Raw genomic sequence first — 18876 nt, 5'->3', positions numbered from 1 at the left:
CAGCTGCAAAACCATTCTTATTCTGAAATCTAGTATCTCTACAGAGGTTTGTTATTCAGGAGCTTACTTAAATAGAAAGATTCTATTGTGTTGTCACCTCTGTAGACAAAACAAATATTTCCGTTTTGCTACTTTCCCAGGAGCTAAGACCAGTAGTACACATCCCAAAGTAGTTTTCCATATACGCCGCTTGTAATGTCCCAAAGCCCCTCTAGAGGGATTGCAATAACTTTGTGTCCTCTCATCCAAAAGTCAAATTGTTGTTTCTTTTTCCACCTGACATTTTGTATCCATATTTATATCCAATTGTATCAAAATTAACCAGCAAAATACTTGTAGCAAAGTCCTCTTTATATTCTCAAGATTTGACAGCTACTTTGACAGCTGTCAAACTCTCCATCTCTCTCCGCCAGGTTCTCTGAATCGCCCCGGTTCCCGGGGGGGGGGTTGCCTTTTCCCTCTCACCCTCGACTCTCCTCCAGCACAATTCTTGTAATGATTCCATCGTGGAATTTGGTATTTTTAATCAGCAATAAACTTCTGAATTGATCTTGGTTTCTCAGTCCTTGTTTTAGCATGTTTACAATCAGGGAGGGGACTGACTTCCTTTTTAGATCCCCCCCGCTCGTGCCGAATCCGAAAAAAAAATTCCTTTTTTTTTCCTCCTTTTGTACCCGGTTACCCAATTACTCACGGGTTTTTGTTAAATGTCCGAATTTCAACTGGAAGAAGCCAGCGCTCTCCGACGAATGGCATGCGGCTGCACTCGGCAGGGGAAGCGATAGACTCAAAGTACCACGCCACTCCCAGGCACCCGATCCGTAGCCTTTAAAAAGGCTCCTTCACGAGTCGGGAGGGCGCTGACGGTACCAGCCGAGTCCCCATGTCCACGGGCCCCGTGCCCGTGGTTTTTAAGGGTCCCCGCGTCGCCGGCGCGGTAGGACCCAGCCCCTGCCGAGCCGACTCCCTCCGGAGCTCGGAGGGAGTCCGCCATTCGGCGATGGCGCCAACCCGGAAGTCCATAAGCATTTTAAATGTTGATATGATTTAAAAGCTTATGAGCTATGAAAGAGAAGCTCTTTAATTAAAGAGAATTGAACATCACTACCTTAAATAAAAATAACCCATTTTAACTATGGGATAAGGCTTGCTAATTAAATACAAAGCAGTTTTTGCATTTTCATATAAATCTATGCAGGTGCTTGGATAAAAACAGTTAAGAAGAGGAATTTTGTTAGCCTTTATGTTTTGACAGGAATGATTTTGCAGCCTACAGCAACTGCATTGTCAGAATTTGTGAATTGGGAGGGCATTAAAGAGAATAGCTCATCTACTGCATTTACTTCTCTTAGGCATGCTTGCAGTTGTGGGAGGACAACCATGTTTGAGCCAATTCTACATCTGTTACGACTCACATTTAAAAATGCAACTACATACAGTACACCAAATTTGAAACAAATAACTTTCCCACATTCATAATTTTCTGTTTGAGCTGCTGAATGTAATTTTTGAAAAGTTGTATCAGTTTTAAAAGCAGTTTGCTCTGCAGCATGGTGTCAGAAGTGCGTGCAGGAGCCAGGCCCTGTGACCAGTAGGGCTTCGCAGGACTGGGGCCTTCCTAAGTTCGTTCTGGAGAGGCGAGGCACGGCCGCACAGGTGAGGCCGCTTGGTAACTCACTGCACCTGGTGGCAAGAGCTAGGTAGGGATATAAGGTCAGCATTTCCCTTCAGCTCTTGGCCACAGCAACACATTTCCTGCCTTGCTGCGTTTGGCTTCTTGCTTCCTGATCCTCGGACCTCGGCTTCGTGACTCCTTGCTTCTTGACTTTGTGACTCCCTGCTTCCTGACCCTCGGACCCCTGGCTTCTGGACTCCTGTTCTTGCTCCCACCCTGCCATCTTGCCCCTGGTCCCAACGTCCTCAGCTGGGACTTCAATCGCCCGTAGATGGACAGTGACATATGGGGCTTCATATCTGAAAACTTCAGATCTTGAATAAACAGATTTGTTTTGTAGTTGTTTGATATATCTTGCCTGGCAATGATCTATCACAAGAGTCTTGAAGTTCCAGAACTGTGCAGCAAAACCTTTCCCAATGGTCAGCCAGTCTCCTCCTGTATTTCCTGGTGGCATCTGAGAAAGCATTGGTGGTGGAGGTACTGCTTTAAAAAAAATCAGACTGGCTGGGGTGGTACCACCCAGGAGCTCTCAGTGACTTCCACTGCTCTTGGGCATTCCTAGCCATCTTCACTGGAGAACACAGGGGCAGGTTTGAGTGCTTGTGTCCACCTACCTCCTCTGATCTCCAGTTCATGAATATTATCACTGATGGTTAACTGCTCCAGAAGGCAGTATAGCTAACCATGATGTCTACACACATACTTTTGTTATTCAGTTCTGCAGTGAAGTAGTTAACTGTGTCATCTACTATTAGAAGCAAGTCTTATCTTGGGTAGATACCCAATACAGATGATGCTGTTATTCTGTTCAATGCAAATTTTTCATAATACTATTCTGTAAAAGGAAGTCTTCAGAAAAACAACAGGCTTTTTCATTTTTCCAGATTCTTTGTGCAGTTGTGTAATATACTTTTAAGTGAGATAACAGAAAATAACATTCTGTTATTGCAGAACTAATGTCAGTAGAGCCATGCACCTCAAGACCAGCATGAGTATGTTTATCCATCGTGTATGTTGTGATAATGTGGGCTGCATCCTTTTCAGTCTCCAGTATGATTTTCTCAAGTTCAACCAATTCAAATTAGAAACAAAGTACAGAAGCAATAATAGCAACTTTTCAAAGTAATAACGAAATAAAACACAAGAAAAGTAAAAATAGTAAAATTTAATACATGTGCTATATTTTTAAGTTACTGGAATAAAAATGACCACAAGATGTAGGAAATAAAGAATAATGCTACTTGTTGGAGACTGACAGTTGAAAACGTCTTTATCAGAAGTTAAAGAGGCTAACTTCAGACATGTATACAGCAAAGGCCTGTAGAATCTTGAATCCTAATACAGAGACCTAATGCTTGTATAGTATATCTTAGTGTTTCCTTAGCTCATTATGCATCTCCTAGGGATTTTTGCTGAGAATTCTAACAAGAACAGTTGCTTCTAGGCATTCACTAGATTTTTCCAATTGGAATTTTACTATTTAAAAAGTCCACAAATTCTGAACATTATGAGGGTATTCTAATATTTTTACACCGTGTTCACAAGCATCCAAAACCTCCAGCCTTTAACATATACAAAAATTAGCACACGAATGCTCAGCATTTCAAATAAAAATGTTCCATATGTTCTGCCTGTGAACTGGGTTACCAAGGGAAAGATTTGAAACCTTAACATAGCATTATATCGAGTAGCAGCATAAATTGGTCACAGTAATACTGCTCTCACTTACAGCCAACCTGAAGTATTTGCACCAGCACATGTGCTTGTGAAGCTGTTGTAAGGTAGTGCTAGCATTGCAAGATGACAAAACTGAAACAACTGCTGCTATACCTGATCCTTACACATTTATAGACTGGCCCAGTTTGCACATAATGCCAAGCCAAAACATGGCTTAGTGCAAACAAACAAACATTTGCTTTCTGGAGCATATATATTATGCCACAGCACTCCTCAAATCTTGCTGCTGCTTAACCTATGCCTTTGACCATGGTTTGACTTAATGTTATGCCTGAACCATAGTTTATCTGCTGCAGACAAACCTCAAGAGGTAAATCAAGGACAAGACAAACCATGAGTTTGGGTTTGGATGTAACACAAAGCCAATTTATGGCTGAACCCTTTTAGCTGCAAACACTGAGGGACGATTGCTGCAGCGCAATCTTCACTTCAGGAACCTGAATGTTTGCTCTTTTGCACTAAGTCATGGTTTGGCTTAGTGTTAAATGCAAACCAGGTCAATGTTACATCTAGTATTTGATTAGACTGTTAGCCATTACATAGAGTACACATGGCTTAGGATAATCACTTATGGTGGTATCCAACTATTTCATACTCAGAGCAGACCCACTGAAATCAATGGACTTGTTAGTAATGACTAATAAGTTGAAAGGCAGGTTCATGCCAAGACATATTTTGCTAACAGACACTCTTATTCTGGCCTTGTATTTAGGTGGGCTGTACTCTAATTAGGTTCTAAATTGAAAACACAACAGACATGTAACATAGCCTGTTAAGTACTGTATATAGTATTCTTTTCTTAGACAAAGACATTACAACATGATGAAAAGTTAAATAAATAAATGCCAGTTAAAAACACATTTATAATTTTCTCTGTGCAATTTCGTACCCATATGAAAAATATCACTGATCTCTGCATATCTGCATGAGTCACCCCTCAAAACTCTGCCAAAATAATACTGACAACAAAAATTAAAGAAAAAAAGGATTTGCTAATGAATTCAGTGCTTCAAGGCTATTAAAAACAATATTTAAACTTTTAGTTTTTCTTGCAGAACAGTGACCCAACACGTAAAAGTCAATGATGAAAATGTTTATAATAAACTATTAGATTTTCAATTGCTGAATGACCCTTAGCGGAAATGGAATGTGTGAACTATACTTTTCAACATACAGTCTGAAGGCAAGTTGAGAGAATGCCAATAGCTTCTCACTGTGCCATTTTCAATGGCAAAGAAATATTACAGCTTTAAAATAAGCTGCACAATACTCATTATCTTAACCCTTTCACATGAAAGTGTGTAAAAGCAAATCAGCAAATAAATTCTAAAAGTGATTTATAGGTTATATTTTCCCTATTACACGTTGGGCGTAGAGCTTTCATCCACATTTCCGTTCTCTGTTTTGAACTTCTTTCCAGAAGAGTTGTAGCAAGTGATGTAAATGTTTGGATGCAATGTATTAGCCGATTGAATTTCTGCATACTAATAATGGTTTGTTCCTTGTTGCTTTTTTACAGTGCTTGTAGCAAGAGACGGATCAGATGTCTATTCCTTTAACGAGGGATGCCTCCAATGTGATGTTGAACTCCTGCAAAGTCTGCAACACACGAATCAAGGAATTCACTAGGGTATGATCCTTTATGAGCGCTGTATCCTCATACATCTGAGCTGTGATGGGGCAGTCTGCCAGCAAGGCAATCCAATGGTGCAAGAGGTGATCTCTGTAAGGGAATGTTTTGAAATTTCAAACAAGTTATAAAATATTTTTAATTCTTTAAAAAAGAAACTTATCACATTTCCTGGTATTTTAGTATCACAATTCTTCTTAATACCACTACCAGTTAGTATTGACAATACTAGGTTTAACTGGTGTGAGTTTATAAAAACTGAATTCTAGGTCAATCTTTTGGCTCAGTATCATTTCTTATTTGCTTCATATCTGAAATAACTTGGAAAAACATGGCCACTCGCTCTATCCAAAATGACTGGCACTTGATGCCAAAGCTATACCTAGCTGTGGTGGTACAGAAGGACTGGCAACTACAGGGGCATCTAATGCAATACAGTTAGGGCAGGCCTATCTTGCTATTCTTATTCAATAGCAATCCCATTATTATAGGTTACTACTAAACGGCCAGTATGCAAATTAGAAGCCTCCATACTGACTGAATTGTTAGTTGCATAGAACACCAGTCTTACCCTGCCAAGTCTCCTTTCTGCTGATTTCTAGGCTCCATAATGACCTTTACAGAAGCCACATCAGGCAACATCAGTTCTGCTGTGTTGCCAGCACAGCAGAACTGGCATACATTTTGTTACACTGGCATTCTAGATCAGCCTGAGGCCGTGTCTTGGCTATACCTTTGCTGCTGCAGGAATCCACAGCACTAGGCTGCCCTACGTCAGTGACAATTAGAGAGCTAGAAAGGATTTTAAAAACAATCCTATAGCCAAATTCTCCCAAGAAAGCGTCATCTCATTCACCAATCAACTTACACAATTCAGACCACAATGCACCACAGACAGACTCAGGGGAGCTTCCAAAAGGTGTTTACAAGGCAAATTGCTTTAAAACGGCCCAAGCCACATACTGGAAACCATTAGGGGCACTGCTAGTTTGATTGGGAAATGCTCAGTTGTACAAAATTTGCAGCCATGAAGCAATCTTATGGAAACTTTAACTGGGTGCATCTCCATGCCTTGATCCTTGTTGTGATGACCCTGATTTTCCCAATGAGGAGGGATGCAGAAATCAAGGCCTATGGATGTGAAAGGCGCTTTCTGATTTCAAAGGGCTACAACTAAGGTATAGAAAATGCCACACCATTCTCCATAAATTTCTTATAACTGTGCCCTGAAACCAAAGAGCTTATTTGCTGCCTCTGTGGTTCCAGGAAAGACTGTTTTACAAAAAATTCTGATTTCTCAATTTTTGTTTTGTAGCTGGTGTTTATTGTACATCTGAGCCAGTGTGGTATAACAGATAGAGTGTTGGACTATGACCGGGATGACCAGGGTTCAAATTCCTACTCAGTTATTAAGCTCACTGGGTGACCTTGGGGCAGTCACTGTGTCTCAGCCTAATCTACCTCATAGGGAAGTAGTGAGGATAAAATGAGGAGTTGGAGAACCATGTGCACCATCTTGAGCTCCTTGGAAGAAACTGTAGTATATATAAATGTAATAAATAAATAAATCTAGCCTCCTTTAATATAAAATAGTTCATCTCCCTCTTCAGATTAATTCTTCTACTATTTGGAATAATACTTTCATATCCCCTCTCAGCCTTGTTTTTTGTTTTTTTGTAAACTACGTGCATCAAGCACTTTTAATCTCCTGTCAAGATAAATCCCAGTGATCATGTTCTAATTTCAGATTTCCAAAGTGGCAGAATAAGTGTAAGGATATGTAATTTGGTCAAAGGACTCAAAATCTGGACATCAAAACAGTAATAAAAGAAAACTGATCAGTGTGAAAACAACTCTGTCACATTAGACCAGGCAATTATATACAAATGAAAATATGCTTATGGAAATACAATACCTGGCTCCAAGGCACACCAACATCTGAAACTTGCCATCTTTCCCAATGTTTCTAGGAGTGTTGTTGATGGCTGTGACAAAGCGACAAAAACTCCTAGCCCTTTTCTGCCAGTTTTCCTCTGGGACCAATTCATTTTGCTCTAGAGCCTCATAATATCCTTGTGCTTTTTCTGGAGACAGAGTCATATAGCATAATGATCAGATCAGTAGAAAAACTCAAAACCTTCCTCACATATTGGTGGCAGTATAATTATTTATACAATTAATAAAATATTTGAAGATGGCTATAATTTCACTTCTGTTTTCCAGTCTAAACATACCCACTCCTTCAACCTTTTCCCATAAGAAGGTTTTCTGTACTTACCTAGAAAGTCCCAAATGAAGACATTTTTGAAGAGCCTGGGGGATTTAAATCCATGCTGAAACACCTGCTCAAGAGCTGAGACAAGCCCACCTTCACCACACAGCAAAAGTGTTAAACTGCCTCTCTGCCAATGGGATATAAAATAAATATTAGTTTTGAGATGTTTACCCATGGTATATTATGAATATATCTGTCAAATTACTGTGGCTTTTAAAAACAGACTACCAATAGTCTGCACTGACTGAGTTTATCAGTTAGTGGCACCCATTAGAAAAACGCTCAATAATAAGATTTCAACGACAATCAGATCTCACAGCAGCTACCATTTACTCACTTTATGAAATTACAAGTCAGCATTATTACTGATGAAATACCTTTCCACCCTGATTATGTTCACGCACACACACACATCTTTGTTCACTGCTGCTCAACATGGATAAGAAACTCTCTGTGCAGAGCAACAGAAAACAAAGTACCCGTCCTTGGACCTTCACTTCTGTTTGATGAAGAGCTGGAGAAAATGAGGTGCCTTGATCAGGAAATGACACTGTTATTTATAAAATGAGTACTACAGTATAAGTATAACACAAGACTGCTGTTCCACTTTGTGGCCTTTGGCATGTGAAATCCCAAATTTTGTCCCCTAGTGCTTTTACTTATACATAAAACCACCGGGGAAGGTCATCCAGAGGTTTAGGGTAAGATGCCATCAATTTGCTGATGACATTTCATTTTTTCCATCATTAAAAACCCAGGGAGGCAAAGGAAATAATAAATTAGTGTCTGGCATCGGTTCTGAAGTGAATTGAACCTTAATCCAAACAAGGTAGAGGTACTGTTGTTCAGGAGTTTTGAAGATCTGGAAGAAGATGCCTCAAACATCACATCCTTATTGCAACATGTAATTCTAATGTTGTTTAACTTCACTGGCTACTTATTTGTTTGCTCGGTTTGAAGTACTGGTCTTAGCCTTTAAAACCCCAAATGGACTTGGACCAGATTACTGCAAGGACCATCTGCCTCACAGGCCCTGTTCTCTGTGTCATCAACATCTCAGATGTAAGTAAGCACATGAGACGGGGCCTTCTGTATGGTGGTGTCATGGCTCTGGAATGCCCTCCAGTTGGAGATTCATTAGCCCTCCTTTTTACTGGTCTTTAGTTAGAAACTGGAAATATATTTGACAGCCTTTTAATATGTAATTTCTGTTACTGCTTTTATATGAAACAGTTCTTAATTTGTAATGCTACTGGTTGTGTGTGTATATATATACACACACACACACACACACACACACACACACACACTATATATATAGTGTGTGTGTATATACACAATATATACAATATATATATATTTGTAATTTAGACTAGGAGCATAAATATGAGGTACAAATGATAAACAAAACCCAATCTACTGGATATCACAAGACAGCATATCTAGTACTACAAATCAGAACAAATAGAGAAGGGGTTGTCCAAAAAAGTACCAAATGGGATACTATGATCTTTGTGATCAAGGCACAGCTGACAAATTCAAACAATTGGCATACTGTTTTATCAGACTTAATTCTAAGGCTTGGTTCTGATATAATACTGGATCCAGGGTTAAGCGACTGACTGCAGACTACAGGAGTGCATTCTATTCTCACATGCAAATTTTCCTGCCCCCTTTCACCTGGGTCCAAAGTTATTTATGACCTTTGTTAATCCTGGTTAAGACAAACACAATTTTGGATTACAAATTTACTGAAGAACTCTGATTAAAACTGACATCAAGAAGAAATGTAGCTGCAAGAGTCTGTATTTGGCTATACATAATTCCCTTCAACTCGTCAGCTGCATATGCACACCTGTGACACACTGTTCTGCTGAACCAACATTCTTGTCAATTGTAGCTATGGTCTTTCATAAACTAACTAGCAAACACATAAATATAAACAGAGAAATATTATCAAGCTCAGTGACAATGCTCACCTCTTTCTCTGGCTTGTGGAAGTGTTTGACAATTCCATTTACTGCTTCACCAATAGATTCTTGTATTTGACCTGTGTTTAACTCTGTGCAAGAAGGAAAACATGTATTTGTTTAAGCTATTATTTGTTTTTCACTTGGCCAGGGACTTTAGAAAGGAACTAGATCCAGGCTTCTGCTTTTTACATTCTAAAATAGGACAGATTTATCAACATTTGTGCATTTATCTTTTGTAATATAGGGTTTTGGAAGTAATGAGCAAAACCCACCAAGCTGCCATATAGGGAACAGCTACACCTACTTTATTGGGTAAATAATGTTTGAAGGTGAAGGGGGAAACATTACACAGAGGTTGAAATGTTGATAAATTAAATGAGAAAGCCTCCAACAGCAAGCACTGGTTACAACAGTAGTTTGTAGATTAAAATCAACTTACCATATTTTTCGCTCTATAGGACGCACTTTTCCCCTCCAAAAATGAAGGGGGAAAGTGTGCGCATCCTATGGAGCGAGTGCAGGCTTTCGCTGAAGCCTGGAGAGCGAGAGGGGTCATGCGCACTGACCCCTCTCGCGTTCCAGGCTTCAAGGAAGCTATCCGCAAGCCTGCGGAGCCCGGCGGGAACTCCTGCTGGGCTCTGCAGGTTTGCGGATAGCTGCCTGCAGCCCGAAGCCCGGGGAGCGCGGCGCTGTGCACCCCGGGCTTCGGGCAGCTCTCTGCAAGCCTGCAGAGTCCAGCGGGAGTTCCCACCAGGCTCCGCAGGGCTTGCAGATAGCTGCCTGCAGCCCGAAGCCCGGGGAGCACGGCGCAGTGCACCCCGGGCTTTGGCCAGCACAGCCCTCCGTCTCACTGTTCCAGCTTTGGGATGGCTGCGTAAAGCCTCCGCAGGGCGGCGGGGTGAAGGCACCCCGCCGCCCTGCGGAGGCTTTACAGGCTGTCCCAGAAGCCAAAACAGTGAGACTGGGCGCTGCGCAGCCCTCCGTCTCGCTGTTCCAGCTTCGGGATGGCTGCGCAAAGCCTCCGCAGGGCGGCGGGGTGCCTCAAGCCTTTGGAGTGCAGCTGCACTCCGAAGGCTTCAGGGATCTTTGAGGCTGGCGGTGGGGGAAAGCAGCGCTTCCCCCCCCCCACCAGCCCCACAAGCTCGGGGGGCAGCGGCAAGGCCTGCTCTTGAACACACCTTGAACGCACCTTGTTTTTGAGGGGGAGAACAAGAAAAAATTTTTTTTTCCTATTCTCCCCCTCCTATGGTCCGGTGCGTCCAACAGAGGAAAAAATACGGTAAGTGTTCCCATCCTTTCCTTCTCCCTTTCCCCCATCACCAGGAATGAGACTGACGGACATATTGTCAAACAAGCTGCAACAAGACAAAAGAATATTTAAGTAACCTAATGAAGATTTAAAACCAGAGTACTTCATTGCTTTTGAGATGGTGGAAGCAAAACATGCAACAAAATGTTGCAGAGTGGAGACCTTTTCAAAATTCCAACCTGTCAGCCATTCCCTTTTTTCAGGATAATCATCCCCACCTCCCACAAGTCAGTCAGTCAACATTTCATTCTCACTGAGCTATTTTTGGGTTTGTCCCCCATAGCATTTCCCCCCCTATAGAGTTTTTGTACTTCCACAAACTGTGGGGCTCCCCCAAGTCTACTAATATGTGTATGGATGATGTTTTGGCTACATAAATAACTACACTCAGAGAACTGAGTTTGCTATTACTATATGTAAGATTACTAGTAAAATGTTTTTTCAATTTAACCAGCTTACTTGGTTTGTTGTTTGGTGATATTGTAACGAATCTTCTAATCATACTTGGGGACTGCTGCAAAGGCGGAGTTCTGCACTGCCTTTCATCTACCTCAGAATGGGATGTCAGTAATTCTCCAACCAGGATCCGCTCTAAACTGCCATCATCCATCCCTTTTCCAAGCCACCTCCCACATGGAAACCTAAAGACATGAAATAAGAAAAAAGACACATGATGCAGCTCTTAATCCCAGATTTTAGCAAGAGGCTATACATTAACTGAATCAGTAAAATGGCTTTTATTTCATGCTGGGCATGTTCCATTTACTAAAGTTTCTCATCCCTGCAAGACTGGTGCAGCACAAGAATTGAACAGTATTAATCACAGGAGGAGTTATGTAACTGACTAATCCACAGGGGCCACATACATGTGCTGTTGGAAACAGAAATCTGAATCTTCTGGTCCATAAGCAAACAGATATTTTGGACAGCCAACAGATTGATTGGATTTATTGACCAAATTGGATCTGAACCAAAGGAACACAAACCAATGACTTTCCCACTCCCACGAGGCCCTGGCAGCCTCTTGAAAAACCTATCACAAGAGTCAGAGGACCCTGAAAAATGGGGCAGACTGGGGGGGGGGCTGAGAGGAAAGGAGGGGTTTGTTGGCATTTAGGTGGAGTCACCATTTGTAAGCAGGAACGCCCACTGACAGATGATGCCTCCACCCAATTTTCAGCATTCCCTTCCAGCTCCCCTGTGCCACAGCCCATGACCCTCAGAAGAGGCGTTTCAAGGGAACCTGGGGGCTGCTGGGTCTTGGAGAGGTGGGAAAGTCACCTTCCACCAACCCCCTTTGGCTAATATTTCTCTGGATGCAACCAAATGTAATTAAAAATGTTCATTAGATATGAAACTTCTTTGAGACAGGGCTTTTTTTCAGAACTCACCAGAACTAAGTTCTGGCAGTTCTCAGGTGGGTGCCAGGGGAGAACAGGGGAGGCATTTATGTTGAGTTCTGGCACCTTTTTCTAGAATAATAATAGTAGTAGTAGTAGTAGTAGTAGTAGTAAATAATACAGTGATACCTCGGGTTAAGAACTTAATTCATTCTGGAGGTCTGTTCTTAACCTGAAACTGTTCTTAACCTGAAGCACCACTTTAGCTAATGGGGCCTCCTGCTGCTGCTGCGCCGCTGCTGAACGATTTCTGTTCTCATCCTGAAGCAAAGTTCTTAACCCAAGGTACAATTTCTGGGTTAGTGGAGTCTGTAACCTGAAGCATCTGTAACCCGAGGTACCACTGTAATTTATTATTTATACCCCGCCCATCTGGCTGAGTTTCCCCAGCCACTCTGGGCGGCTCCCAATTGAGTGTTAAAAACAATACAGCATTAAATATTAAAAACTTCCCTAAACAGGGCTGCCTTCAGATGTCTTTTAAAAATAGGATAGCTGCTTATTTCCTTGACATCTGATGGGAGGGCGTTCCACAGGGCGGGTGCCACTACCGAGAAGGCCCTCTGCCTGGTTCCCTGTAGCTTTGCTTCTCGCAATGAGGGAACCGCCAGAAGGCCCTCGGCACTGGATCTCAGTTTCCAGGCTGAACGATGGGAGTGGAGACGCTCCTTCAGGTATACAAAACTAAGGCCATTTAGGGCTTTAAAGTCAGCACCAACACTTTGAATTGTGCTTGGAAACGTACTGGGAGCCAATGCAGATCTCTCAGGTCCGGTGTTATATGGTCCCGGCGGCCACTCCCAGTCACCAGCCTAGCTGCCGCATTCTGGATTAATTACAGTTTCTAGGTCACCATCAAAAGTAGCCCCATGTAGAGCGCATTGCAGTAGTCCAAGCGGGAGATAACTAGAGCATGCATTACTCTGGCGAGACAGTCCGTGGGCAGATAGGGTCTCAGCCTGCGTACCAGATGGAGCTGGTAGACAGCCGCCCTGGACACAGAATTAACCTGCGTCTCCATGGACAGCTGTGAGTCCAAAATGACTCCCAGGCTGCGCACCTGCTCCTTCAAGGGCACAGTTGCTCCATTCAGGACCAGGGAGTCCCCCACACCCGCCCTCCCCCTGTCCCCCCAAAACAGTACTTCTGTCTTGTCAGGATTCAACCTCAATCTGTTAGCCGCCATCCATCCTCCAACTGCCTCCAGGCACTCACACAGTACTGTGTGTGTGTGTGTGTGTGTGTGTGTGTGTGTTCATAGCTTTACTAGTGTATACAAATAAATATCTATTGTACATTGACAGTACCGTATATAAATTTGTGTGTTTAAATGGACAAGAAAGCACTCTAAATCATACAAGTCAATAGATAATTCACCTTAATTCCAATTTCAGTGAACATAAGCTTATAGTGGATATAAACAAGAAGAGGCATCAAATCATACTCTGTAAAACAGTGTATATTTTTATTTACAGATGAGCTTTATGAGAAACAAGTCTTGTGCGACATTAGAATATGTATCAGTAACTGATTTGGTCCCACAGGGCAAGAAAAGGAATACCTATCAGACTTAAGTATTTTGAGCAGCAACAGGCTGATTTTACAAAGGACGTTGATGCAGTTATGATACAACATTTTCAATACATCCTTTCAGGCAATCCATAAAAAAGCTGAAATGCTGCTTACTTGTAAGTGTGACCCGTTACTTCATTTCTCACCATGACATATTCCACAAGCCACTTTGCATACAGTCCAGAATTATCATGTCCTATTTGTACTGTGGTAAGCTTTCCCAGGTTCTGACACTGAAAATTAAAAAAGGGGTGGGGGGAAAGCTGCTGAATCAAAACAGAAATAAAACATCACAGTGACCATAGTCTAATGAACAGAGCAATAATATCCAAACTTAGCAATGACTAAACACAATGCCACATTTTAGAGAAAAAAGCAAGTTTACAAACCAAATGGTAAGGGAACTTTTAAAATAACACAATGGAAAGTCTATAGACATAGTTTTACACGTCCCTCTCCAGCTAACATATTTTAATCATAATTTTCTATAGGTTTGCTGGGCTCTCATGGAAAGATTCCAAAAAGGAAGATACATGCAATTTGTATTATACAGGTGCACATATATTTTAGGTTGTGAACTGCCCTGTGATCTTCAGATGAAGGGCGATATGCATATTTAATTAATAATAATAGAAAAATAATAGAAAAAGTCCCCAGCAATCTTCTGATTTTTGACTTCTTTTTAATTTTATCTTTAGGTAAGGCCATACCTCAAATGTCATCTCCAGTGTATTCCTTGGAATGTGTAGGACTCCTGTTTCACCCAGTTCTCCTGAAATGCAGATCCATGGGTTGGCTGTGAACATTGAGCCACCAAGTTTTTTGCTAGGAATGATCAATATATGGTATGGAATTACTGTAAAACAGAACAAAAAAACAATTTGGCTGAAACAAGTTGTCCAAGAACAAATGAAAATACAATTGAAGCAGAATAACAAATACCCATTATACTATATTCTTAAGCAGAAATATCATCCGCTAGGCTTGATCTCAGACTCCCAGGGAGTGAAAGAAAAATCACTGAAAGCTTATTTTGGACAGAAAGACAGAAGCGTACCAATGGAGTCTAGTGATGTTAAAACAGGTCCAACTACTGTATGGCTCCAAAAGCAGCATGTCTTTCAAAAGAGAACTGAGAACTAATGACGGATCTCTCACAAGGGGAGCTCAGAAGAGAGCATAGGAAACTTATCATACTCATGCTGAGTATGAAGATGAACATAAAAAGGCAGGTAGGAGAAGGATAATGCAGAGAACTTACCGTATTTTTCGCCCTAGAGGACGCACTTTTCCCCCTCCAAAAATGAAGGGGAAATGTGTGTGCATCCTATGGGGCGAATGCAGGCTTTCGCTGAAGCCTGGAGAGCGAGAGGCGTCGGTGCGCACCGACCCCTCTCGCTCTCCAGGCTTCAGGAAGCTATCCGCAAGCCTCGCGTGCCCGGCGGGAGGTCCCGCCGGGCGCACAAGGCTTGGGGCGGCAGCCTGCAGCACGAAGCAGGGGGCCAGCTGCGGAGCCCGCCCCCTGCTTTGGGCAGATGTTCGCAAGCCTCGCGCGCCCGGCAGAAGGTCCCAGCGGGCGAGCAAGGCTTGGGGCGGCAGCCTGCAACCCGAAGCAGGGGGCCAGCTGCGGAGCCCGCCCCCTGCTTCTGGCAGATGTCCGCAAGCCTCGGACATCTTCCTTTATTTCCCCCCCCCCCAAAAAAAAACACTAGGTGCGTCCTATGGGGCGGTGCGTCCTATGGGGCGAAAAATACGGTATAAGGAAGCATACAAAATTGGCAGTGTTGGAGGTAGGGAAGATTTCAAATGCATTGCAATATGCTAATCAAAAATACTAGAATGTATCAATGAGGTCTCACTGCTAATTTACCACACAGAATCATGCTCAGTGTTATAAAACAGAAATTTGTTTGAAATATATTTCCTGCGGACAAAATTATAGTAAGTTCACAAAAACAACCAACCATGGATTTTACACTTTGCAGAGTTACAAATTATATCATCTCATGAAAGGGGTATTGGTAGACTCCCAGCATGAGATATCTGTATGCTGTTATAAAATAAATGAGGCTATACGCATGTGTCAAACATTCTTTAAACCCTTTGAAAAGTAACACAACAATTAAAAGCTATACTTACAGATAGTTGTAAAAACATTGGTAAAACAAAAGTAATCAACAGCGTTGAATGACAGGAGGTGATACAGAAATTGCTCTTTTTCATCATCACAGCGAAGGAATGCATAGCGCTTGTAGAGTTTTCTGACAAAGAAAACAAAATTATATATTACTATAATAAGACTTCCCAGACAGAGGGTTGCTGGCATTTACAATGAACCAATCAATATGTGTATCATGTAACTACTAAAGTTTTGACTTCTAACTACCTTACTCCACAGATGTTTCATGTAGGCTTGCACCCACCTTACAGACAACATTTCAATTAGGAATACAGTGGTATCTCGGTTTACAAACTTAGGTCCGTTCTTAGACCGAAGCGTTTTCAAACCGAAGTGTGTGCTTTCCCTAATGAAGCCTCCCACCGCCGGTGTTCAGCTTCCATTTGTCTTCCAGGGCAAAGTTCACTAACTGGAACACCTACTTCCGGTTTTGTTCATTGTCCGAAGTGTTCGTTAACAGGGCTGTTCATAGACCAAGGTACCACTGTACTATTCCCCACACCTTTGCTGTACAAAAAAAAATTTAAATTTTCTTTTTAGCCCCCTGTTGTTTGAATAGTTTGGAAGCAAAGCTGATGAAGGCTCAAAAACCAAGGGAAGCAGAAGGAAAGGCCACAGGAAATATAGTGCCTTATACAGATGAGTATTCTCCCCTTCGGCTACACCTTCTTCCATCCTTTCCCCATTTGCTCACCTATTCTTATTCACAATTTCCTGCTCTTTCCATTCCCTTTTCCTACTTTCCTTCACCACAGTCCTCATCAAAAGATTTAATGTTATTGGAAAAGTTGAGTTTAGGAAGAAAATCAGAGTATCCAAATATATAAAATAATTGTACACAATTTACAGCACAATCCTTTGTGTGTACTCAGGAATAAGCCCTATTAAGTTCAGTGGAAATTATTCCCAGGTAAGTGAATATAGGAATGCAATCTTATTCGGTCATCAGAGTTTTTATGGAATGCAAACTACCATGCACAAGCATTGTTTGTTACCTTAATTTTCTAGTTATATTTACCCCCATTCATTGCCTTGAACAATGTGCTGATGTAATTAAGAAGTGAGAAAAATGTAAAGAACAGAAAATTCATTCCTATAGTACCAGAACAGATGCTAAGGGAATTCCTCTGCTATAATGTGTTTAGATCCTACCCTGCCTCTAAGGTGCTCACAATAGCTCACATCAGGATTATCCCATTATAGTCATTTTTCATGAGAGTTATATTTTTCAAAGTTGAAACCAACAGTCTTCCAGTTTAAGATAGCTGAAAGAAATACTGTTTTGGAGATGTCTTCATCTAGTTTATTTTGGACTTTCTGACCATCACTATACAAAATATGTAGCAAAGGGAATGAACCCAAATTTTCTGAATGCAAACTTATGCATGCCCTCTTTGTTCCAAGCCTATCCTTTTTCAAGATTATTCTGTTTCTCAAGCAGCTTTATCAGTACCTGATAAAATCATATACTGTGTTATCTATTTTCTTTGCTAAAGGCTATGGCAAGTCTATTTAAAAAACAACTACCACAAACCAACAGATCTCCGTTAACCTCAAGCTGGACTCAACTTACTTTGTGAGTTCATGATCAGAAAGAAGGTGTTTCAGGTGGCGGGAAAGTAATTTCTTTTCCATAGAGAGCCGAACCCAAGCTCGAGCCTTACCAACATCAGTTTTGATCTCACTTATATTCTGGATATGTCTGAGAAGGAAAAGCAGGTTATTGTGCTGTCCTACTTTTTACTGAGTTAGAAAAGAAGCTGGCAGGAATGCATTGCACAGTACCCCAGGCGAACCAACAGAAAGCCTTCCAGATATTGCTGAACTACAACTCCCATTATCCTTGATTATTAGCTATGCCGGCCAGGATTGATAGGAATTATAGTCCAACCATATCTAGCAGGCATACACTGGCTACCACTGTAATAGACATTACAGTCTAGTATTTTATTTACAAGTCTGCCCCATTCACCTATAAAGTCAGAGTGTTTAGATTTTATTCAAATTAAGCTAGTGGGTAAAGAGAACTTGGCACTGCCCCTGCCTATCTCTTACATCATTGCATTCCATTGCTTCAAACAATCTTCTCATGAGCCTAGGTAGCAGAACTGAGCTGCAAGAAAAATTGAATGAAGCAATGAAACTCAGTGAGGAAAAGTGGGAGAGAGGGCAGGGTTTAGTTCCCCACAACCATGTGCTCCAATGCATGTCAAAGAAAAAGAAAGACTGATTGCTCCACACACTCCTTTATGGAGCAAACCTATGAATAAATACTGCTGCCCTCTTTAGTTTGGCCCTAACTAACTAACTAACTAACTAACTAACTAACTAACTAAAGTAGCAGAAATAACCATAAGTGCAAGTAAATATTGAAGTAGGATTTAAAGAGGTTTTACTAACCAGTGAAAGGAATATAAAATTGTGCAGGATGAACATCCCTCTCCCTCAAAAAACACAAGATATACCTAAGTGATCTTACTATCTATCTTTAGCGCAGTTGATATCAAGGATAATAATTAAAAATAATGAGAATTTGCTTTGTTTTCATTAATGGCTAGGAACTTCTAGGCCTCAGCATTAATCGTTGTTTCCAGAAGAGAGAACGTTATTAGAAAGCTGCTAGCTTTGTAAATGCCTCCCGGACAAGGAAGGTATGAAGCAAAGTCAGTGGGGGGGGTGGACTAGAGAGACAGGGATGGCCAGACAGAGACCTGGGGGCTGGATAGAGAGCCTTCTGGTAGCCCCCATGTCTTAGATTTCCCTCCCTGTAATAAAATATTTATAAGCAATGACTACAACAGCAATGTCATATGACATAAAAAGTGTACCTGTCTATATTTCTCTATCATACAACAAATGCTCAATAGATTATTAGTTTGTTCTGAAACCATTCACTTCTTCCTGCTCAGCATATATACCTACTGAATCTAACTGCTACAAAAGATAAAGCACTCTTGTTTTTTTGCATTCTGTGCTTATTCATATATTTAAGTTATTTTATATACTGCTTAATTACTAAAGGTAAAATAAGACAATCTTAATACTTGCTACTTGAGAGTAGTTGCCATATTAATGTACTACATATGCTAAAGTCTACTTAAAATGCATGAAATGGACAGGCAC

General features: G+C 41.4%; 1 protein-coding gene across 6 annotated transcripts in view; it reads right to left on the bottom strand.

Moving 5' to 3' along the window:
* Nucleotides 1-2828: 2828 nt before the first annotated feature.
* DENND5A (DENN domain containing 5A) overlaps nucleotides 2829-18876 on the bottom strand; it is a 58818-nt gene continuing 42770 nt past the window's right edge. For all 6 annotated transcript variants that reach the window (XM_081013122.1, XM_081013123.1, XM_081013125.1 and 3 more), the window contains 9 exons: nucleotides 17327-17455; nucleotides 15714-15835; nucleotides 14285-14430; nucleotides 13689-13807; nucleotides 11062-11243; nucleotides 9300-9382; nucleotides 7324-7447; nucleotides 6961-7129; nucleotides 2829-5138 (listed from right to left, as the gene is read on the bottom strand). In XM_081013122.1, coding sequence (XP_080869248.1) covers nucleotides 4955-5138; nucleotides 6961-7129; nucleotides 7324-7447; nucleotides 9300-9382; nucleotides 11062-11243; nucleotides 13689-13807; nucleotides 14285-14430; nucleotides 15714-15835; nucleotides 17327-17455 — 1258 coding nt within the window. In that variant the 3' untranslated portion in view covers nucleotides 2829-4954. The remainder of the gene's footprint in view (nucleotides 5139-6960; nucleotides 7130-7323; nucleotides 7448-9299; nucleotides 9383-11061; nucleotides 11244-13688; nucleotides 13808-14284; nucleotides 14431-15713; nucleotides 15836-17326; nucleotides 17456-18876) is intronic.

This window comes from Podarcis pityusensis, assembly GCF_964106645.2.
Source record: "Podarcis pityusensis genome assembly, chromosome: 1".
Taxonomy (NCBI): Eukaryota; Metazoa; Chordata; class Lepidosauria; order Squamata; family Lacertidae; genus Podarcis; species Podarcis pityusensis.
The sequence above is the reverse complement of the archived record's forward strand: the minus strand, read 5'-3'. Positions and strand labels throughout refer to the sequence as shown.